The 18,035-nt window shown below is 39.5% G+C and overlaps 3 protein-coding genes across 4 annotated transcripts; 2 read left to right on the top strand and 1 right to left on the bottom strand.

Moving 5' to 3' along the window:
• Window positions 1-188: 188 nt before the first annotated feature.
• Window positions 189-6,548, top strand: LOC132133679 (zinc finger protein 319-like). Its single transcript, XM_059546590.1, has 2 exons — window positions 189-513; window positions 2,061-6,548. The coding sequence occupies exon 2, from the start codon at window positions 2,345-2,347 to the stop codon at window positions 4,169-4,171; it is 1,827 nt and encodes a 608-aa protein (XP_059402573.1). The 5' UTR covers window positions 189-513; window positions 2,061-2,344; the 3' UTR covers window positions 4,172-6,548.
• Window positions 6,549-6,613: 65 nt separating this feature from the next.
• Window positions 6,614-9,018, bottom strand: LOC132133680 (coiled-coil domain-containing protein 113-like). Its single transcript, XM_059546591.1, has 8 exons — window positions 8,879-9,018; window positions 8,496-8,613; window positions 8,056-8,211; window positions 7,813-7,968; window positions 7,494-7,730; window positions 7,181-7,288; window positions 6,885-7,040; window positions 6,614-6,806 (listed from the first exon to the last, which is right to left on the bottom strand). Exons 1-8 carry the CDS (start codon window positions 8,998-9,000, stop codon window positions 6,696-6,698), a joined length of 1,164 nt encoding a protein of 387 aa, XP_059402574.1. The 5' UTR covers window positions 9,001-9,018; the 3' UTR covers window positions 6,614-6,695.
• Window positions 9,019-9,467: 449 nt separating this feature from the next.
• LOC132133117 (casein kinase II subunit alpha') lies at window positions 9,468-17,810 on the top strand. 2 transcript variants are annotated; one of them, XM_059545843.1, is made up of 12 exons: window positions 9,468-10,382; window positions 12,858-12,969; window positions 13,246-13,347; window positions 13,921-13,971; window positions 14,361-14,420; window positions 14,528-14,611; window positions 14,835-14,945; window positions 15,378-15,479; window positions 15,618-15,718; window positions 16,338-16,486; window positions 16,572-16,671; window positions 17,319-17,810. In XM_059545843.1, the coding sequence occupies exons 1-11, from the start codon at window positions 10,279-10,281 to the stop codon at window positions 16,646-16,648; spliced, it is 1,053 nt and encodes a 350-aa protein (XP_059401826.1). In that variant the 5' UTR covers window positions 9,468-10,278; the 3' UTR covers window positions 16,649-16,671; window positions 17,319-17,810. The 2 variants fall into 2 exon arrangements, with proteins under 2 accessions (XP_059401826.1, XP_059401825.1); XM_059545842.1 differs by having other exon boundaries at window positions 9,470-10,382; window positions 16,572-16,654.
• The last annotated feature ends 225 nt before the right edge of the window (window positions 17,811-18,035 follow it).

The raw sequence follows: 18,035 nt of genomic DNA, 5'->3' as shown, positions 1-18,035 counted from the left end.
CTACAATAATTCCTCAAAGTGTTATAATAAAATATAAATTTGCCCTGAAACAGCGATATACACATATTATGCGTAACAATGACGTTTTTAGTGTGAATATGTAAATCTAAATGCCGGTTTTGAATAAAATTAATGAAGTTCCGGTATGTTTCGTGAGGATGTCAAGTATGAGTTATTCAGGTTCCCGCGCGGCTGTCGGGGGTTTCGGTGGTCACTGATCCAAGCCCGAAATAAAACACAACATGTTTCGGCCTCTCCTCGTAAATCGGCTTTCCTAAATGCGCTGCAAACGCCCAAAAGGCTGTTATCGGTGTTTCGCGGAGCAATCCAGGAGAGATCCGGGGACTTGGCAGGGTTTTCAACTGTTATTGTAGATACTGACCAGGGGGTGCGGCCTAGCCGAGACCGAGGATCAGTGGGAGGATTCACGGCCTTTAGAAACACCATAAGCTGTTTTTTGATTAAACTTATATTCCCGAGAATGAACATGCGTGGAACCCGTTTATGAAAAAGGTAACGTTAGTATGCATATGTGAACAAAACGTAGCAGGATGTCTGTATTGCAGAGCTGCAGTTAGCCTGTTAGCCATCTTGCAAATAATTGTTAGCCATATTGCAAAGCTGTGTGCTTACGTTTTTTCCCCCCATGTGTCTTGAAAACCCGCCTGTTTTATAAGTAGGGTTCTGTGTAGGGCATTGATATAAGTGCCAACATACCTAACGATACAATTTTCTCACCGGCTTTTATGCTCTGCGGAAAAAACGCGAATATGTGTGCGCCGATGTATTGCGAGTAAACAAATAAGCGGCGATCGAGCGTCTTTCAACATTGTTGCGTTATAACATTGTCTTAACCATAAATGCATGCTTGCTTTGGGACATGTGTACCCCTTTTGTACACAGTCTATTAAAGAGGTGATGGAGACAAAAGGACTGTCTTAAAACATCTGGTGCATATGATACTGTGTTTACTGATTTTTAGTTTACTAGGTGCTCAGGTAGAATATAAGTAAGCACTTGAAATTCTAAGTTAGTATGACATGATTTGAAATGTACATTCAGGTGATCATTTGATGATGCTTACAGAGCATCCAGCCAAGACTCAAAGCCAGCTGTTGCAGTAAAGATTAAGGCTGTTCACATTAACAGTGGTTAAACTGCCAAGGTCGTCAAGTTGCTTTGCTGATGTAGTAGGATCACCAGCAATCTTTTTAAACTCATGGTGCCTTAAATAGACAGCTTTCTTTATGTCTTCTGGTCAATTTTAATGATGCAAGCTCTTGTCAGTGTCAGGGGTCTTATCGTTGAACAATCGAGAGTTTTTATTCTGTCCCATTCAGATCAGTAGTTTTTTTTTTAAATATATATATACTTTACTTTACTGGCCAAACACATTTTAATTTCAGCTATGTTTTCTATATGCCAGAAGATGTAATTATTTCATAGAATCTTTTTTTTCTTCAATAAAAAAGGATAGATTTGCAATTTTTAACCTTGTCTTATTAATGTTTCCAAGATTTTTTTTTATAGCTGTTTTAACAAAACCTCAAATTTACACTTTAAAGGTGTCACATAAGTGCTTCTAAAGTGGTAGTTAATTGTCTTAGACTAATTAAAATGCTACTCAGAGGTGGCATAAATCCATTAACACAGCAATTGCAACTATTTAGTTTGATACTTTGGTATAAGGTGGGTCAGAGCATGCCTGGTTTTATGCACCATTGCATCTTTACACTGTATTTGAAATGGGTACAGAGCAGCTTAAACTTGGCATGTAAAGACTCCCTTTGTCAGCCAGTTAGATAATGTTACCTTGGTAACATTTAAATCAGCAAAATATGCAATGACAATACTCATCTTAATATTTAGTTTAAAATTGCAAGGCATAAAATGACATCTACAAGATCAACAAATGTATGATGTGGCAAGTGATGGTTCCATCAACAGGCTCAATACTGTTTCACAAGCCATCCTTGTTGTGGAGCCCTGAGGTGTGAATGCCCCTAAAGATGTGTTCCATTGCATGTTTTTCATTCAGTTCTCTTGTTTTTCTCTTACAGGGCTGTACCAAGGTGATGAAGAAGGTTAAGCTCCTTTTGCACTTTTGGCTGATGCTCACATCCATGTCAGTTGGCTGTTTATATCAAGCCACAAAGTGTTCCTAAAAACATTATTATATATAATTTTTTTTCTTCATTAACAGTTCTCACGAGCTGTCAAAATAAGTTCCTCTCTGCCTCCCCACCTTTCCCATCGTGGGCAGCCCAGCATTTCCTTGCCCTTAAATTCGTCTGGAAAGAGGTTCAACTACGGCTCAAAGCTGAATCCGTACAGCCGAACCCGGATGACGGAGGCGTGGCAGCAGCATGATGTTGCCCCGCCTCCAGTGGTGCACACCATCCCACCAGGGGCGGACACACTGGGCTGCACTGTCTACGGTATCGTCCTCCAGCCAGACACAGCATTGCAACAACAGCAGCAGCAGCAGCAGCAGCAACAACAATCCCAGCAACAGCAACATCACAGTCAGCAGCACAACCCACAGCAGCATTCGGCTCAAGCGCAACAGCCCTCCTTGCATGTAGGGAATGAGGGGGGACACAAGTGTGGTGCATGTGGCCATGACATCTCCCATCTGGCTAATCCCCATGAGCACCAGTGCATGGTGAGCCAAGACCGTTCGTTTCAGTGCACGCAGTGTCTGAAAATCTTCCACCAAGCCACTGACCTGTTGGAGCATCAGTGTGTGCAGGTGGAGCAGAAACCCTTTGTGTGCGGGGTGTGCAAGATGGGCTTTTCCCTGTTAACTTCTTTAGCACAGCATCACAATGCCCATAACAGTGGCAACCCCATGAAGTGCTCCATATGTGAAAAAACATATCGGCCGGGTTCTGGAAATGCCACGCCAACTTCATCAACGGGCACTCCAGGGCAACCATCTAATGACGAAGCATCGTCCAGTGGCAGCGCTGCTGTCGGGACATCAGGCCAGCCTACGTTTGAGCCTTCACAACCTGACAGGCCCTACAAGTGCTCGGTGTGCTCCAAGGGCTTCCGTCACTTATCTGAGCTCACCCGTCATGAACGCGTCCACACGGGTGAGAAGCCTTTTAAATGTGAAACATGCGACAAGAGCTTTAGCCAGTCCTCTCATCTTGCCCACCACCAGCGTACCCACAGCTCAGAACGGCCGTTCAAGTGTGCAGTGTGCGAGAAGAGCTTCAAGCACCGATCCCACCTAGTCCGTCACATGTACGCCCACTCGGGTGAGCATCTGTTCAAGTGCAACCTTTGCGAGTTGCACTTCAAAGAGTCTTCCGAGCTCCTCCACCACCAGTGTCAGCCGCAAGGTGCTCGGCCTTTTCGCTGCGCCACGTGCGGGAAGGGCTTCAAGCGTCCGTCCGACTTGAGACAGCACGAACGCACTCACTCGGAGGAACGCCCATTCCACTGTGAAGACTGCCAGATGAGCTTTAAACAACAGTATGCCCTGGTGCGCCACCGACGCACGCACAAGCCCTCCGCCGACCGCCCCTTCAAATGCAACCTTTGTGACAAGGGATTCCTGCAGCCATCCCACTTGTTGTACCACCAGCATGTTCATGGCATGGATAACCTTTTCAAGTGCGCCTCATGCGGCAAGGGCTTCAGCCAATCCGGTGAGCTGCTCCGTCACAAATGTGGTGAGCCCTCCTCAACACCCACAAATCCAGACAAGCCCTACAAGTGCGACGTGTGCGGAAAGGCCTACAAAAAGGCCACCACACTACAGCGGCATCAGAATTCCCACTGCACCGAGAAGCCTCTCAAATGCTCGCTGTGTGACCGACGCTTTCTGTCCTCCTCAGAGTTCGTGCAGCACCGATGCGACCCTTCCCGTGAGAAGCCCTTGAAGTGTCCTGACTGTGAGAAGCGCTTCAAGTACTCCTCGGAGATGCAGCGGCACAGACGCGTCCACACCGGGGAGAAGCCCTACAAGTGCGCCAGTTGCGACAAGGGCTTCAAGCAACGCGAACACCTGGCCAAGCATCAAAGCGTGCATGCGAGGGATGCCCAGTTTAAATGTGTATGGTGTGGAGAGCGTTTTGCTGATCTAGGAGCCCTTCAGGAACATACTGTCCAGCACACAGCTGAAGGTGCGGGGTACCCTGTGTCCTCTCTCATTCAGTAACTTGTGCCCCCAGTTACCATTTGCAGAGTATAAGCAATTTCTACCCCAGTCAAAATAATTCTTACAAAGCCCGGTGACTTCATAGTACCTAATTTTGTTCTAAACTTGCATATGATCAACAAGTATAGTTATTCCCTTTTTGATATCGAGGCATACTTAAATTGGATTTGATCAGCGAAAAGTTATTGAACCCTGGGAGGAGCGAACAGGAGATCTCAAACTCTATCCCAGATAACACTGTGACCCTAGTTCAGTAGGGTGGCATTTGCCCTGCATTGTGGTTCCTTGACCCGACATGGCTCACAATGCCCCCATCAGATCTTTAGAGCACAAGTCAAAAAATTATTCGGTCTTGATCATTCATATTAAATCAGCTATACACTTTTGTTAGTACCTAGTATGGTTGAAATACTGCTTACTGTGGGCCTCCATGTAATAAGTCTACTCCGATCACTAGCCTTGGTCCAGTGTTCACATATTTGGAGCACCTCCGTGTGCCTACTGTGTGCATTTAGTTCGCCCCACAGCTAAAGACAAAACAAAAAGGGGGACAAAATTGTGCTGTTATAAACTGATGAAACTGTCTGTATATGTCAATGTTGATGTTCCCCTAATTGTGGCAACTAATGGTATGTACCAAAAACCATCATTGTACTGTACCACCAAATCGGACAAATCGTTAACCAGCAGAAGTATGACGACCTCAGATGCTCTACAATTCACTGAGATTATACGTAAATATATAGAATCTATATAGAAATGTAAACTTCAATCTTGTATACAAACAGTTCATATTACCACGAGAATCAGTACAGCTGTCCTGAAAATTGCCTAAAAAAATGGAAAAGGCTTCCTTTATTACTGTATGTACATAGTTAGTATGTATGCAACTTGTTTACCAGTCCTGTCATTAGAAATTGCATTGTCTTTCTTAAACTGCACCACAATTTTATAAGTAGCTTTTCACATGAAGTTCTGATTCCTACATTCTTACGTTTTGTTTCCGATTTGCCTTTTTAAAATTCATTTCAGCCTCTTTGTAGATGTAGTTTGGATTGTAATTGGTGTGTTCAAGGTTGTGTGAAAGTTGAGTCTGATTTTATAAAGGCTTTTGCCCCATGCCCTGACCACCCCACCCCCACATACAGGACTCATGTACTTGATGTGTATAATAGTAGCCTAAGTGTCATTCTTCCTCTACTGTATAGATTTATCCATGTGTTTTTATTTCTAATCTGCCAACACTGTCTTGCCTGCAGTCATTTGCCTTTCGCAACATGACTGATTCATTTTGTCTGTTATTCTTATAGAAAAACCATAAGATCAGAGCCTTTCAAAATGGATTTTTGGTTTCCCCCAGAATCCAGGAGGGAAAGTGTTTGTTTTGGGCCTCTAAGGCCTTGACTTAAACGCACGTCACTCTGATGTTTTTGTTAGTGAATGTCTGTGTTGCATACTCCTCAAACTATAACCAGTACGTTCTTTTGAGAAACTGATTTTTAAACTGACACTTACTACAATTGTAGTATATACATGTTTAATTTAGAGAGTAAGTGGTACTCATACAAGAGTAATCTTTGGGTTTAGAATCACGTACTCTCCTTGTTTTAATGTTAGAAATTTTTTTTATTGGTCTACAAAGCCGTTTTCTGTCGAAGTCTTCATTTGCCTGCTTTGTTTCCCTCCCACCCACTTCACAATTTTGCATTATCTTACTTGGGGCAAAATGATATTCTCGGCTCTGTTGCGTATGCAGTATTACATGTTGGCCATTGGCCCTTGAGGAGCATCTCCCTATTGCAGTTAGGTTTCGCCTAGTACTGTACAGTGGAAAAAGGTTAGAGGTTAGAGGTGGTAGTGACACTTTGGCCTTAAGCAGGGGCGTCTAGTTTCTCTGCAGAGCCCTTTGCCTCCAATCTTTTTCCCATTTATTGTATCTATTTATCCATTGTTTTAAATACCAAGGGGCTTTTTTAAACTGTAGGCATTAAAAATCTGAACCGTTTTTTTATGTTTTCACATTTTTTGTATATTATTATTATTTTTTATTAATATTGTTTAAAATCTCTGTATAAATATCTATATTCTTGGCAGACGTGTCAGGACCACAGGGGAACTTTAAGATTGATGGCCTTCCTCTATGGTTTTGAGACCTCTCCACCCCGTGCATGCCTGCTGTGTTAGTTCCCGTAATCTGTTCCAAGTATGTGCGCTTCCAACTACACATACTTCTCCTTAGCTTTTTTTCAAACTGTAGATTGTGAATGAGCTAGTAAGAAAACTTAACGTGGTGGTTGATGTGACATTCATGCTGATATATCTGTATGTAGCATTTAATATACACAGCACTAACTAATAAACATTTTCATTAACACTGCATTGTTGTGTGTAATTTTTATGTTCATTTTTATTGTGTATGTTAACATTTGTGGTTAAATGAAATTTAGCAAAAGATGCTAAATATATGGGCATCTTTGACATCATCCTGGGCACTGATGTTATTTAGGACATAGTTCTAGTTGTTTCAGAACCCATACAATCCTGCATCTATAGCTGCATGTTGTGCAGGAACTGGTCTGGCTCCAGCAGCGATCCGAAGCTTGGCCCAGGATTTTGTGTGTGTTTTTAATGCCATCTGGAATAATTGGGTAATTAAAACACAGACACAATGATATGATTGATTCTTGGGGGGGGGGAACCTTAGGTTAATCACCTTTGCAATCTCCACCTTGCGTTCCCAATCTTTAACACTCTTCTGCAGCTGGCCATGAGACTCCTTAACTTTGATGTATTGTAGGACATGTGGTACGTGAAAATCGTCCAACTGGCCCCTCAACTTCCTGTTCAGAGCCTCTGCTTTGTTTCGTTCCTATCAGAAAAAACAAATCCATATTATGGAGTACTACCCCAATTAGTAGACTACCAGAATTTTTAAATTGTAAATATTAAGCCATTTACTGCCATCATTTTGGATATTGAGGAACATATAAGTAATTTCATTTTCCTTACCTCCTCTGCTTGTTTAGTCTCCTCCTCAATCTTAACCAGTAGGTTCATTCGTAAAGCAATGTCACTGTTCAGCACATCTGACTCGTGTGTCAATGTCTGAAGCTTCTCCTGCAAGACAGAGATATTGAAACAATTCTCTATACACTTACAGTGCCCAAAGTTTTCGGTTTACCGCTCAAGGCCAAGGGTTTCTTATAGTAATGATCCTTAACAAGATCTGTCCTATTATTACTGTGGTGTGTAGCTCAACACATATTTGATATCTCCAGCTGTCAGGCTTGCAGACCACTTTATAGTAGGTTGAGCATCTCACCTTCTCAGAATTCAACAAATGCAAGGTCTTCCCTGCAAGCAGTTTGAGTTCCATATGTTTGAGGTTTTGCTCATCCAGCTGCTTCCTACATTTCATATTCACAAACTTGAGCTGCTCAAAGTCCATAGCCGTCAGCCCTTCACCCATCTCCTCTTGTTGTTTCAACTGGATTTGTAGTTTTTTCTTGTATGAGAGGAGTGCTGCATTCTTCTGATACAACTTCTCAATCAGGTTCTCCTGAAAAAATGTGGGAGCTTGATTGTGACTTTAAATCACAATTCCTGTTGGAATAAACAGGCAATCTTAAGTTTTCTTTTACCTTTGCCCTTATTTTATCCTCAAAGTATCTGCTGACCTTCTCAGCACTCATCGTCACACCCTTTTTGTCTCGCAGTGCTTTACCGATGTCCCAATCAAACTGGCAACATTCTTTTTTAACCTCTGCCAAGTGGATATCAGCTTCTTCCAGAATTGCCTATAGAGGGTATAATCAATTACATGAACATATGAAATGAATTTGTCATAGCCTCATGGGCTTGTTCTCTCTCTTTTGACTAATGACCTTGTAATTGTCCAGCTCTCTTTCTGAATGCTCTTTTGCTTTCTTCAAATCTTCTGTAATCTGTTTATGCACGCTTTGGGCGACATCACATTTCTGTTCCAGTGTCAGGAGCTGTTGTCTCTCTGGAGTGTGTACTTTGGTTTTCCTTCCTGGACTCTGATATCACAAGATGGACAGTGAACGAATGACGTCATGACTGACGATGATGAACAAACGAATGACGTCATTGAAATGTATTATTGAAACGTCATTGAAAACGTTTAAATTACAAGATTTACATACACAGGCAATATTTCACTCTTAAAAAGAGTGGAAAGAGACAATTAAGACGTCACGACTTTTAACATGTAGCCTATCTAATGACCGTATTCATTTAACATTAAATACAAAGATAAAATATTCAAATTGCGAATAACATACGTCGACTATAAAATACGTACAGTTGCCATTTCCAGCTGTGATGCTGTTTCAAAAGACTCCGAATGAGTTTGTGGGTCCAGTCGATTAATATATCGCTCAGATAGATCGATTTCTGCTTGTTGCGCTGCATTGGAGCGTCTTAAATTGAGGGAAACAAAAATTAGTTATTCAAATTTAAATATAATTTATAATAGGCCTATACAACAATATTTGTCGACAGAATACTAAATGATACGTTTAGGGTCCGTTAAAACATTTCTAATCCGTCTCGTTTTCAGCCAACCACAAAACAGTATTATTAAAAAGAATAATATGTAGGTTATAGGCTATATTTAGGCAAATTATGTCTGCGAGAATAAGTCAAGATTTTGAGAGAGAGAGAAAAAAAGATTTTGTGCTTTACTTCAAGTCCTCCAAGAGTTCAACAAGTTGTTTTTTATCCGTGTCGATTCGACCGTCCTCTGTCGTTTCTGCCATGGTTGTGAAGGTAAACAATGCCATAGTTTCGTGCCTTTGCTTTGCCATTAAATTAGTTATGTTAAAATAATAAACATTCATTTATTAGTGTGATACTCTATGAAAAACAAAAACATATTTTCTATTTAGGGAAAGATTATACCAGACATTTTTTTATTAAATATCTTTAAATAAAACAGTAAATTAACAAACAACATCAGTATTGTTATTTAATATTGTAAACATTTATCTTATTAGGAAATTTACATGCTAGATTTAACGTTACTTATTCCGTTTCTGTTTCCCCGAGTTCATCGTTTATTAAGATAACGTAAACAGCTTGCACAAAACTGCAAGTCTGATGATACATTTGAGTGAAATGAGTGAAACAGGAACAGTGAAAAATGCTGTCATACATTTCCTCAAAATGTATATGTTTTTAATAGAACTTGTGTGGATATGCAATCTGTTCCTCTGTCATCAGAGGAAGCGGAAGTCTTTCATATATGGCCGCTTAGCAACGGACGGACATGCCCCAGTGGCCATGACAACTCGTACTTCCGTCAGTTTCAACGCTAAGCTAGCTTGCGCTTCCGGGTCGAACCGTTGCAGTCCGTTTTTTCCTTCTGCAGCACGGGGGGGGGATTGGTCCGGAAAACCCGAACCTCGACCACAAGCGGAACGCTGCACGGGATTATAAACGAGTTTTGCGATTATTGCATATCGACTTTACGCAAGGGACCTCACGGTGACACGGTTTTTCCACGGGGGTTGAGCACAACATCGATCTGTAGTCCACCGCCTCTCGCTCTCTTACACACACACACACACACACACACACACCACCAGTCAATCAATATCCTGAAGCTTAGAGACTGGTTAGTTATATTCTACTCAGTTACGGTGGGCTGTATTTTCCAACATCCATTGTTACAGACTGAAGACTGCGAGGAAACACATCCTGGCTTTTCTTCTGGGATCTCTATGCTTCGGATCTAGGAATTTTAGGCCCCTTTGGGGTGGTGGGGGGGTTTAACCCACACGAATTAGATTAAAACAAACCCCCCCGCCTAAGACTCAAAGTCTATTTTTAAACCAAATGACTTTTCACATACAGATCTAAATTAGATCATTTTAGCTCTGCGTGCGACATTAGCACTGCCAGAGCATTTCACAGACTATCCACCGTTCATTTTTACGCTCGGGTCTCCAGATATTAGACATCACACGCCCGAACCGGACACCGTCAGACCTCCGGGTTGGTGTACTTCCGATCGGTGTGTTTGTGTGTTTTAAATTGGATTTGGCGATCGGGTTTCTCCTACATCCTGAGCCCCGTTGCCCGCCATGCCCGGCCCGGTGGCCGGTAGTAAATCTCGGGTGTATGCCGATGCCAACACTTTGAAGAGCAGGGAATACTGGGACTACGAGGCCCATGTGCCCACCTGGAGGTGAGAGATTTAAAGATATAAAAAGCCCAAGTGCATCATCACCTGATTTGTGTCTCAAAACCTAGTAAGCTGCACACCAAGGCGCGTTTCGTGTATGATTTTGTGCATGTGCCTACTGGTTTTCTTTGCGCAGTGGTTCTTCACATTTATACGCTCGCTATCGATCGTGCTGGGAAAGTCATCAATCTGCGTGATCGAGCAGCCCCTGTGTGAGAGCTGATGATGAGAGGATGACATGAACGGATGTACAGATGCTGTGTTAGAGAGAGGAGTGTGTGACTGGCCACAGCATCCACAGATTTTATGCAAATGCGCTGCTTCCCTCGAGTGCGCGGTGCACGTCCAGTAATTACCATTCTAAACCAGTGCACAAATACAGCATTTAGTGGTTTTAATGGTTAGATTCCCCTGGAGTAGTTAATGTGCTTTCGTTTGAAACAGTGCACATATATTATTGTAGGTGATGATGAATATGCTGTCGTTTTTTATTATCTGTATTTTCTTTTTCTGTATTACACAAAATGAGAATTTGTTTAGCAATTTTCACACAGCTCTTTTTCATACAGTAAAACATCATATTGACTGTCAAAAAAAAAAAAAAAAACACCATGAAAGCACCATAAAATTGGCAACTATTGTGCTTGATATCAGTTTAGTGGAGTTATTTATTTATTATTTATGTATATAACTTACATTTTTGTGTGGTGATTCAAAATTAAGTCATAATTTACTGCCAGGTTCCACGACATTGATGTTCGATGCGATATGCCAGAAACAGAAATTACTAATATAACAATTTGTTTTTGTTACTTGAAATACATTTGAAATAAAATATGAATATTAGATTAAACTGTCCCAAAAATGAGAAATGATGCTTTTAAATAAGATGAAGTACTAATGTAACTAAAACTGAAATAAAAATCAATTAAGACTTAAGAAATATTAAGAAATAAAACTAATTGCAATATTACAAAAAAATTATAGGGGTTATATGATGCTTTTTTTAAAGATCATTATTTTGTGTATTTGGTTTAACAGAATATGTTGACATTCTTTAATCATCAAAAAACACATTGTCTTTCAAATACTGTACATTATTGTAAGTCCTCTGTGCCCCGCCTCGTTTTCTACAAAGTCCCTCCTTCTGACAAGCGCAGTCTGCTCTGATTGGCCAGCTGGCCCAATGCATTGTTATTGGATGAACACCGCAAGCACTCTTCGGAAATGTAACGCCCCTTTCCAAAATCGCAAGCTTCATCTTTCAAAATAATTGTAAAGACAGTTAATAATGTCCTTAGTTTTACCATCAGTTCAAGCCTGAAAGGGGAACAGAATCATGTGACAAACACTGATGAAGCTCTGTGTTTGCAGTACACAAGCCACGGATGGTCAAGACCGCTAACTCCACTGTGTCACCCTGTATCTCTCTCTCATACACACACACACACACACAAAAGACATGTAAAACTCTGCATTTGAACATTCAATAGCTAATATTTAAACTCGCAACAAAACGTACTTCCAGTAGCTGATTCAGAAGCACCACTAATTTACGAAACAGTCGTCCATAAAATGCGTTGCTGTTCTGTTGTAAGTAATCTTAAAAATTCCTAAATGTATCTACTTTCGGAAGGCCAAATAAAGTGCTTTTGCTTTCTCCTAGATACACACAGAATCTCCCTGACATGTCTGCTTCAACACTAACTGCGGTTACTGAAACCATGCTTTCTTTCTTTGCGTGAACATTTGGGCGGCAATATGCAAATATTTCCACATAGTGACACAGACATGTGGGGGCGTGTTTGAATGAGCCATGAGGGGGGCATGGCAGAGCCTTAACTTTGATAAAGAATATCTCTGGTTTTGAGACTTTAGTCTTCCCAACCTTACAGATCTTCTTCTGCACCAAGAGCTTGTAACACTCCAAAGAGAAAGGAACATTTTAAATCACATCATATGACTTCTTTAAATATAAAAAATTTTCCCCTGAAAATATAAAAATAAAAGCTAATTTAAAATATTACTAGGCAATATAATGGTATATAAAAAATACTAAAATAGGACCGTTGGATGGAGCCGAAGTTTTTTATTTTATTTTACATCGTAATGTATATATTTATTTATTTATTGTAGCTTACTGCTTTAAGCCGTTTTGATTCAGAGGAAAATGTGATTGTTCATGTACAAAGCTCTGTAAGAATAGTGTCATTTGCCTCATTACTATAGTTAAGAGCGCTTTCAGACAGGAGGCCATTGCTGAAAATGTCCATTTTGGCTCAGTCACTTGGTAGAGATGTCAGTCAGCCCTCAGCTGACAGGGGGAATGATGGGCTTGGTCATTTTCACAGATGGTTGAATGTGTTTCAGCCTCTTGTTGCTCGCAGATGCCTGGTGTCTGTGTGCTAGGTTGGAGATGTTGCTTTCTGGTCTAGATTCTCGATCTGACTGGCATGTGAATCTGTGTACCACCTGCAGTAACCAAGAGGATTACCAGCTGGTACGGAAGCTCGGGAGGGGCAAATACAGCGAGGTCTTCGAGGCCATCAGCATCAACAATAATGAGAAGGTGGTGGTCAAAATCCTCAAGGTGAGTTTGTATTCAGTGTGTAGTCAGTATGACCTTCTAGAATGAGAATTTCCCTCCCCTTAATATTCTTACTAGCAATAGCAAACTATGTTTTTGAAGTAAACTACAGGCTATTGGCTGATTTCATACAAAAAGACAAGCCTTTTGAAATTCCTATTTCAACTTTCTATTTTACCACAGACAAAAATGTGTTTATCAAGCCATGTCATGAGGTTTTTACTGTTGTTTACTGTTGATTAGGTGTTTATATTGTTACATATTTGATTTCTAAAATAGCCTGTCAAGAAAAAGAAGATCAAGAGAGAGATCAAGATCCTGGAGAACTTACGAGGAGGAACCAACATCATTCAGCTAATGGACACAGTAAAGGACCCTGTGGTACATTGTCCATCTCTCTCCTCTTCCGTTGATGATACTTGTCCAATCAGGGCACACAGCTTGTCCCAGGAGGACTTTGATTTTTCCTTTTCTGAAGATTGTGGGTGGACAGCATTTGAGACAAATTGCTTTTTATAGCTTACAGATGCGTATTTGTGTTTAGGCCGGAATTAGTTGTAAGAAGTTTTTATATCTCAAACTTGTCAGTGAAATTACATTGAAAAAAAAATCAGATTGGAAATGTCACCGATTTACCGTACAAACATAAGCAACCGGTAATAGAGTGATTTCAAAGGATTATATGGACACAAATGAGATCATATGAAAATTACTGAGAAGCGTAGTGATGATTATTTAAACAGCAAATTAGATTTCACATCTGAATAATGAGTTGCAGTCGGCCATGATCCTTTTGTAGTCCTTGTGCTCGTGTTTTATTCCTGATTGCCATCACAATGACTGCTTGATTGTGTCTGTTAATGCTTACTATTGTTGATTGAAGGACTTCCTGTTTTCTGATTGTGCATCTCTTTTTCTCTCTGTTTTTGCGATTCCTCCCCAATCATTCTGCAGTCTCGAACGCCTGCGCTTGTCTTTGAATGCATCAATAACACAGATTTTAAGGTATATTCTATTTAATGTTGTCTATTTATCTGTCTGTCTCTCTTTAAATGTCTGTCGTCCGTCCGTCTTTCTATCTATCTATCTATCTATCTATCTATCTATCTATCTATCTATCTATCTATCTATCTATCTATCTATCTATCTATCTATCTATCTATCTATCTATCTATCTATCTATCTATCTATCTATCTATCTATCTATCTATCCATCCATCCATCCATCCATCCATCCATCTTCTGTCTGTATATCTGCCTTTCTACCCATCTGTCTATTTCAGGTAATGAATAATTAATTGCATATTATTAGATTAATAATGTAAGTAGCATTTAATGCTTTTAAGTTGCATTAATTCTTCAAATTTAATATTTTTTGTTTCCTTCCTCTTTAGGAGCTGTATCAAAAGTTAACAGATTACGATATACGTTTTTACATGTATGAACTACTAAAGGTAAACTCACAAGTGTGTGCTTCACTGGCTTGTTTTGGAGACTTGTATGCATTGCTAAGGTTTTGTCTTGTCTTGTCTTTTGTTTTGTTTTGTTTAAACACGAGCAGGCTCTGGACTACTGCCACAGTATGGGGATCATGCACCGTGATGTCAAACCCCACAATGTTATGATCGACCACCAGTTAAGGAAGGTAATGATGCCATTATTAATTCTTCATCTTGAATTGCATTTAAGACCTTCAGAATACAAATCAGAGAGACTTTCAGAGAAAGAATGACCGTAATGTTCACTGTGTCATGTAGTTATTGGCTTTGCACACCAGCAGAGGGCATCAGGTTACCACTTTCTTTTGAGTAACAAAGTGTTTTTCAGATGTTGATTTGCAGCATCATGTTTGTGTTTGTCTGATGCAGCTGAGATTGATAGACTGGGGTCTCGCTGAGTTCTATCACCCCGCACAAGAGTACAATGTCAGAGTGGCTTCACGCTATTTCAAGGGTCCAGAACTGTTGGTGGACTATCAGGTAAAACGCTCTTCATGAATCACGCAGAATGATTTAAAAAAAAAAAAAAACGCTGAGCTACTTTGACAGACTCCTCTATTTTATGACGACAACAAACAACAAACCTCTTATGTAACGTAAAATTCCTCCGATTTTTCGTCAGTAACTGAAAATATTTCTGCATCACTAATCTCGGTCTTTTGAGGAGTTGCGCAATGTCATTGTTTATATCGAAAGTCTTTTGAACTTTCCTTCTCTTCAGATCATAAATATTCCTGACACTGTTGTCACATGAAAGACAACTATAAAAAGCTGTCAGTAACAGCCAGACTTGCATGAAATAAACAATGATGGTGTTTTGAACATCATTTGCTTAAACATCCTTAAACGTGGTACGTTTGATATTAGACCGATGCTTAATAATTGTTGTCGATTGTTTTTGTGTGTGAACAGATGTATGATTACAGTCTGGACATGTGGAGTCTCGGCTGCATGCTGGCCAGTATGATCTTTCAGAAAGAGCCCTTCTTTCATGGCCAGGACAACTACGATCAGGTGAGTGACATTATATACATCAGGAATAGATGATTCATTTTTATAAGTATATTTTAAATGCATACTATGCATTTAACGCTACCAGCTAAATTCTTTATCTGAAGCATGTGACCATGATTTCATTTCCTTGTTCTCCAGTTAGTGCGGATTGCAAAAGTTCTTGGAACAGATGAGTTATTCGGCTACCTGCGCAAATACCACATTGAACTGGATCCACGATTTAAAGACCTGCTTGGCCAGTGAGTACCAGCAGATGGTCATAGAGGCATTTCAGAAATTGAAATGGATTTTTTTTTTAATACACAGTAATAAGAAACACAAGACATGAATAGAAAGCAAATGTATTATGGTATGCTGTGTTCTATTATATTCACAAATAAAATACCAATTATTTGTTATCACAGTATATTGATTTATTATTTGAGGTAATTCCTCTAGTTAAGTAAATGAATATGTATCGTAAAATGATATCTGGCCAAACTTAAGTGTTAAGTACATGGATATTAAAATACAAAGCAGTGTTAATATAGTCAAATAAACTGAAATTTAAAACCATAAAAATTGTATTTACATGAAATAAAATAGATGTTAACTGAAAAAATAAATAAATAAATTGAATTTTTTTTTAGCTATTTACCAAGGCAACATTTCTCATTTTTCCACTTGATGTTATAAAATGACTCAAACTGAAATAAAAAATTTGATAAACTAATGAAAATGACAAAAACACAAAACCAAATAAAAACATAATAGGATATTAATGATACTGAATTAACACTGATACAAAGTACCAATTGCTTTAATACTAATTGTGCCATAAGTTTGACCAGTTACTGAAACTCCTGCCGTATCCCACAGGCAGACGCGGAAGCGCTGGGAACAGTTTGTGCAGACGGAGAACCAGCATTTGGTGAGTCCAGAGGCTCTGGACCTTCTTGACAAGCTGCTACGCTATGACCATCAGCAGAGACTGACCGCCACCGAGGCCATGGAGCACCCTTATTTCTGTGAGTCAGTTACCTCACTGCTGACAGCTTGTATACACACAACTAATTTACTCAAATTCTAGAATCATACATAATTTGTCTTTAGATCCAGTGATGAAGGAGCAGTCTCACACTAATACAGATGGCACCGTAGTGTCAAGTGGAACCAACACACCCCGATGAGAGCAGGTACACAATTTAGAAGTGTGTGTGTGTTATTTATTTATCGGCTATTTAATGGTACATGCTTATTTTTGCATATAAATTACCAAAGTTTCTTCAAAAACACTAACAGTTTAATAATGCTGATAAATGTAATCTTTAGAAACTCAATATTTTCATACTGTACTTCAGTGTTATTTATATACTATTGTAGTATTCATTTTAAATGAGCTTTTATTCGTATATTTTCAGTCATTTAGGTTAGTTTAGTCTTTTTATTAAAAGCTTCTGTCATTTTGAATGCTTAGTTTTCATTTTAGTATTTCAACTGACTTTGTGTCTAATTAAAAATTGTCTAATTTTAAATCTAAAACAATTTTTTGATCTATTATTTATTTTACTTAAGCTTTTTTTTTCAATTACCGAAAATTATTTTTTGTCATTTTAATTAACTAAGACTACTCTGCTGTACATTATAGTGGTGTGATGCCTAAATATTCATTGTATTTCTTTTCATATATATAAATATTGGTATTGACCAGAATTTTAATATCTGTGCAACTTTAAAAATGATTAATCACCAATTACAATATAAAGGCAGTTCTGTTTTTAGTCTTTGTGTAGCATGTTTTTTATTGTCTGAAATCCAAAATGTATCATCTGAAATTCCTTTTTTGGTATTGTTTTTCAGGAACCAGAAAAGGAAGGCGTTTGTTACCTCAATTTTTTTATCCCTCGTGTCTGAAACCTCTTCAAGTGTACAGTGAAAGTTGGATCAAAGCAGCACCTGTTACACCTCTTCTCTCAGACACACACACATGCACACTCGCATACACTCACACCGACACAGACATTTCCGCTTTCCTGTGTCTGTCAAGGTTGGTCTGCCCCTCTATAACAGGTCTGTTCCTCTAGCTTGAAGATTTCAAAGCGTTCCCTTCCTTGACTCCACCCCCAAGTACACTGGCCCCTCCCACCTTAAACTAGGCTTGGAGAATGAAGACCAGAATGAACCCCGCTCCCTCTCTCCTTATTGGTCTGTGTGTACGTCTGTTCAGTATTCAGACCTTGGCGCAGCCTCCACATACTATAGTAATAAAGTGGCATGGTGGACCTTTATTTCTTTGCTCTAGGTAGATTGATTACTATATTAATGAAAATAAATGATTTTTATTTAGATTTATGTTCCTGGTTGTTGTCTGTTAATTTGGGGGTTGAAATGTGTGCCTAATTTTTTATTTTTATTTTTATTTTTTTGACATGCATAAAGGAACAGTCTTCCCCTCTTTACGTCATTCCAAGTATACTTTTTTTTTTTCTTTGCAAAAAAAATTCTGTAAATAATGACGGAATTCAACTAGTGGCCTAATGGCGCTCTGGGAGGTGTCTCAAAAGCACCAAGGGTTCA

The sequence above is a fragment of the Carassius carassius genome, chromosome 50 (assembly GCF_963082965.1).
Source record: "Carassius carassius chromosome 50, fCarCar2.1, whole genome shotgun sequence".
Classification (NCBI taxonomy): Eukaryota; Metazoa; Chordata; class Actinopteri; order Cypriniformes; family Cyprinidae; genus Carassius; species Carassius carassius.
The sequence above is the reverse complement of the archived record's forward strand: the minus strand, read 5'-3'. Positions and strand labels throughout refer to the sequence as shown.

What these genes read in the sequence shown, in the direction of transcription:
- LOC132133679 (XM_059546590.1), top strand. Translation starts at nt 2,345, where the DNA reads ATGACGGAGGCGTGGCAGCAGCATGATGTTGCCCCGCCTCCAGTGGTG.
- LOC132133680 (XM_059546591.1), bottom strand. Translation starts at nt 9,000, where the DNA reads ATGGCAAAGCAAAGGCACGAAACTATGGCATTGTTTACCTTCACAACC. An exon ending in AGGATAAAATAAGGGCAAAG is followed by an intron (nt 7,731 to 7,812) that starts GTAAAAGAAAAC and finishes ACATTTTTTCAG; the next exon opens with GAGAACCTGATTGAGAAGTT. An exon ending in AGACTAAACAAGCAGAGGAG is followed by an intron (nt 7,041 to 7,180) that starts GTAAGGAAAATG and finishes TTTTTCTGATAG; the next exon opens with GAACGAAACAAAGCAGAGGC.
- LOC132133117 (XM_059545843.1), top strand. Translation starts at nt 10,279, where the DNA reads ATGCCCGGCCCGGTGGCCGGTAGTAAATCTCGGGTGTATGCCGATGCC. An exon ending in ACACAGTAAAGGACCCTGTG is followed by an intron (nt 13,348 to 13,920) that starts GTACATTGTCCA and finishes ATCATTCTGCAG; the next exon opens with TCTCGAACGCCTGCGCTTGT. An exon ending in ACATGTATGAACTACTAAAG is followed by an intron (nt 14,421 to 14,527) that starts GTAAACTCACAA and finishes AAACACGAGCAG; the next exon opens with GCTCTGGACTACTGCCACAG.